This window comes from Balaenoptera musculus, chromosome X (genome assembly GCF_009873245.2).
Source record: "Balaenoptera musculus isolate JJ_BM4_2016_0621 chromosome X, mBalMus1.pri.v3, whole genome shotgun sequence".
Classification (NCBI taxonomy): domain Eukaryota; kingdom Metazoa; phylum Chordata; class Mammalia; order Artiodactyla; family Balaenopteridae; genus Balaenoptera; species Balaenoptera musculus.
In genome coordinates this window covers 47,257,488-47,261,690 of record NC_045806.1, presented here as the reverse complement: position 1 = coordinate 47,261,690, position 4,203 = coordinate 47,257,488, and the positions used below count along the sequence as shown (strand labels likewise).

The 4,203-nt window shown below is 47.5% G+C and overlaps 1 protein-coding gene across 1 annotated transcript; it reads right to left on the bottom strand.

The window, feature by feature from the left end:
• Nucleotides 1-1,961: 1,961 nt before the first annotated feature.
• Nucleotides 1,962-3,419, bottom strand: MAGEH1 (MAGE family member H1). The gene has a single exon (XM_036839133.1). It carries the CDS (start codon nucleotides 3,146-3,148, stop codon nucleotides 2,489-2,491), a length of 660 nt encoding a protein of 219 aa, XP_036695028.1. The 5' UTR covers nucleotides 3,149-3,419; the 3' UTR covers nucleotides 1,962-2,488.
• Between the last annotated feature and the right edge of the window lie 784 nt (nucleotides 3,420-4,203).

Genomic DNA, 4,203 nt, shown 5'->3' with positions numbered 1-4,203 from the left:
CTTGTTCCCAAAAGGATTTGAGGCTGCAGTTGGGGTTACTGAGAACTGTCCCACTGACTTCACATGTTTCTTTTGAAGATAGAGACCTTGTGAGTACATTGGCAGGCAGAGAAGGACAGCCGGGTGGCCTATAGGGAAGCACTCTGGATTTGCTGGGAATGGACATGGGGTCTTGTCTAGGATCTGTCACTTGCCACCCCGGTGGCTCTAGACCAGAAAGTCACGCAGTAATCTGAACCTCAGATTCATACCTTGTCTACCTCTGGAGCGGGTATGGACAAATATGGCTCCTCCAGGGCCAGAAACATGCCTTCTGATCTTCCGCAGCCCCAGTGTCTGTCACACTGCCTGAATCATAGAAGGTCCCACTATTTTCTTGTTTGCTCAATGAATTTGGAGCTGCTGAGGGGTCATGTTTCCTACTTTTGTTTGAAGCCTCCTTTGGCTGCAGGCTGATGTCTATGGGTCCCTGGGCCTTTGCCAGAAAGTCATTTGCTAGCTTACCCTGGCCCCAGTGACTTTGCCTGGCACCCAGGTGGAAGCAGGGTAAGACTGCCTGGGGGCAAAGAAAGAAGAAGGTGCCCTGGCCACTCTTTTGTGTGTGACAGCTGCTCCCTCTGAGACCCAGGAGGCTAGATGAGGCACCCTCCCTTGGTGATCCCTATTAGGGGACTTAGTTCTTACAGTGTTTAGCTCTCGGGATAAGTGTGGTCGGCTTTGGGGGTGGCCAACCTTCTAATGCGTGTTCTCTGCCTGTAGCCGATTTGAATATGAGGGATGACTCCCACCTCTCCAGATGTGCCACAGGGCAAGGTAGAGGATTCAGAAGCCCCTGGTGATAGAATGGATGGGAAGAGCATTGAGCTCCTTGGTACAATGAGGAAAGAAAGTGTAAAAGTTCCTGGAGGTGGGAAGAAACCTGATACCACAAGACTTCATACACCATGGGCCACCATGCCAGGTAGCCCTCTGGACTTAAATACACTGGCTGAAGGAGAGAGTCAAAGTGCTAATTCTGCCCTACCTGCCTCCCACCCCCCACCCCGATACACACACACTTTAAAGCAATTTGTGCACCCTAACAAGACCGTTCCTGAGAGAGGTGCCGGTTTACCTTTCAGAGATACCACAGGTCGACTCCTCTCTCTGGTTCATCCAGGAGGCTCTGCTTTTATGGAGCATTTTTGTTTTCATTATTATCGTTATTATTAACCATTTTTGTTCTCATTAAAATTAGTCGTAACTACCGCCCTTTGAGACTCTAGCCCCTGTTCCCCTCTTCCCCACCTCATTCCTTTTTCTCCACTTTCCGCTTGACATGACCCTAATACTTCAGTAAAGAATTTGTTTCTTCCCTAATGTCCATGCTGCCTTTAGTGCCTCAAGTTACTCCCTTCCCCATCTCCAATATTACTTTCAGACCTCACGTTGTCACTAACCAAGAATTTTCTGACAGTCCCGTCTTTTTAATTTCTGTAGTACCCTACAATGTCCTTTTGCCTGCAACCGACCCTCTCCCCTGTCCTCCTCTCAAGCTGATTTAAGTGCATTTTCTATTTCCACAGCACCCTGTGATGCTCCCTTCCCTTTGCCAATGCCCCATCCTCCAAGCTGGGTCACGTTTCCAAAAAATACCTAATACATACTATGTTCATAGTATGCTCTGATGTCCCTTTCAAATCCCCCCAACCTTATTTAAGCATCTCTTGGATTTTCATAGCACCCTATGATGCCCCTTTCCTGTCCCACCCTCCAAGACAGGTCACATAAGCTTTTCTACATTTTCATGGCACCCCATGCTCACTCCCTATTACAGCATTTACCACACTGCCAGTTTACATATTTGTCTCTCTCACATAATCTAGAACATTCTTTAGAGCTGAGCGCTGTGTCTGAGGAGTATCCCCAGAACCTAGATTGGTGCCTCACACATAAGTGGTGGTCAATAAATGGACAAGATGTCCTCATCATTAAGCTTTTATTTTTTTCTATATTCTGCAGTAACTAAGCAAAATCAAGGTAGTTGTAAATTTTCTTTACACAACAGCAGACACAAAGGTTTTCAGAATGGCAAGACATAAAAGAATTGTCCCATCCTTCTCTCACATTTTACTGGTTATTTCAAACTTTTAAGAACAGCCTATTTTAATGATATAAAATATGTATCAGATCACAGAATATGATGCAAAGACTTCATTTTATAACATTAGCAAAACTGTTATACTAAATATCAATGACGGAAAAAAATATATCTTCTTCAACGGTATTTTAAAACATATTATGACCTTAATCAACAGTGTATTAAAATGAATAAAATTTACAATATTCAAAGTAAACGTTCTGTTTCTCAAACAATTAGCACTGATCACAAATACCAAATATAGTGCCCCACTCCCCATTACATTCAACTAAGGACCCAGATGATCTACTCCTTGGGGTACCTTTGAAGCTCTTTCCAATCCCCCTCAAGTGTGTGCTACATATTTCCCTAAGGGGCAGAATAACCCCTAGCACCTGAATTGAGGATAGCCTCAACTTCTGCATCATCATCAGAATCCCAATCGTAATTACATGGCCAGTCCTTGGAGCATCGGTTACGCACCCTTGCCACAAAATGCATGACTTTCAGCTTGCTTGATTCCACGTGTGCTCGAGGTCCCCAGAAGAACTCGTACTCCACAGGACTGCTACGGGGCACCGGCTTATAAATCAGGTACCCTCTGCGCACAAACTCTTCAGTAACAACCTTCTTTGGATCTCCAAAGATGCTGTGCTGCCGGCCAGGCTGCATCCCCAACTTTCCCAGCACTTTCCAGACCAGGGCCTCCTTGGCGCTGTTGCCCATGATGAAGATGAGGGCTAATATAGACATCAGGAGACTTTTCTTGGTGCCTTGAAAATTGCTCCTGGCTACCGAGGGCTTCTGCGCTAGAGCAGTGCTCGAGGCTTCCTCGGGAGTGGTGGAGGCCTCCTCTGGAGTGCTTGGGTCTTCCTGTGGGCCGCTCAGGTCGTCCTCGGGGGTGCTCGGGACCAAAGAGGCGGCCATCGGGGTCTCGGAGGTTTCTGAGGCCTGTATCTTACGATTGTTGCGGTTCTCTTCTGCGGCCCTTGCGTTACGGCGACGCCGACTCTTTCGTCCCCGTGGCATATCTTCTGCTAGGGGCACGGAGCCTATAGCAATCCTAGGGAAAGATGACTGTAACCTCTGCAGAAAAAGCTATCTCTACTTTAAAAAGTGGCCGCCGCTGAAGCCACCAACGTCAATACAGTCTTTGTAACAAGCGAGACGTTTTCAGCTACAAAGCTAACACCCACGTAAGCCGACATGCACTAGCAGCCGCCCCCAGCACTCGCCCCAGCAGCAAAGCACAAGAATGCAGGGCTGAATTGACTCCGCCTCACCTGCCACGCAATCCCCAAACTCCAAAAGGAAGTGGGCGGTTCCTACAGACAGACTTCCGCTGTCAGATAGAAGAACGGACAGGCCTAAGCAGGGGTGGGACTAGGGGAGAAATGACGGCTTGGGATTGGCAAGGACAGGGGTACGTAAAGAAGAAATAAATAGTATAGGGTTCCTGCATTTTTCAGTCTAGTACAAGATTGGCTGGCGGGTCTTGGGAAAGAGTGGGTGTCTACTCTATTCCCAGACTGGGAGTGTGTTTGAGACCATGGGGGAGGGACAGGAGTGTATTCTTAGAAGGAATTAGCTGGTCCCAGCTCTCCTTTCCTGTCTTGGCTTACACAGCATATTAATTCACTCACCTTGTTCTCAGAAGGTGGCTCTGTGTATACTGATTAATTCCAGGGCCCGCATAGGGCTGTGGCCTGTGTGCTGGGTGATGAGAGGAGATGGGACTGCAAAAACGAACAGTGTGCAAGAGGTGCAGAGCCTTTAAAATGTTATATATTCACGAGATTATTAAGCAGGGCACTGACTGGATCAGACTTGGCATTTGTACAGCCTCACTGAGGAGCAGACTATTGTCTGGCAGGTCATTTAGGAAGCAATTAGAATAAGAAGCAAGAGGGAATGAAAGTGAGCCTTAAGGTGGTTGCCATGGGGATGGAGAGGCAGAAAGACATTTTAAGGGTGATCACTGACAGGCTTTAGAGACTGATTGGATGGAAGTGGTGAATAAGGAGTGGGTGGTAGAGTGCAGGTTGGCTCCAAGGTTTCTTGGCTCCAGTCTACCTGAATACCGG

What these genes read in the sequence shown, in the direction of transcription:
- MAGEH1 (XM_036839133.1), bottom strand. Translation starts at nt 3,148, where the DNA reads ATGCCACGGGGACGAAAGAGTCGGCGTCGCCGTAACGCAAGGGCCGCA.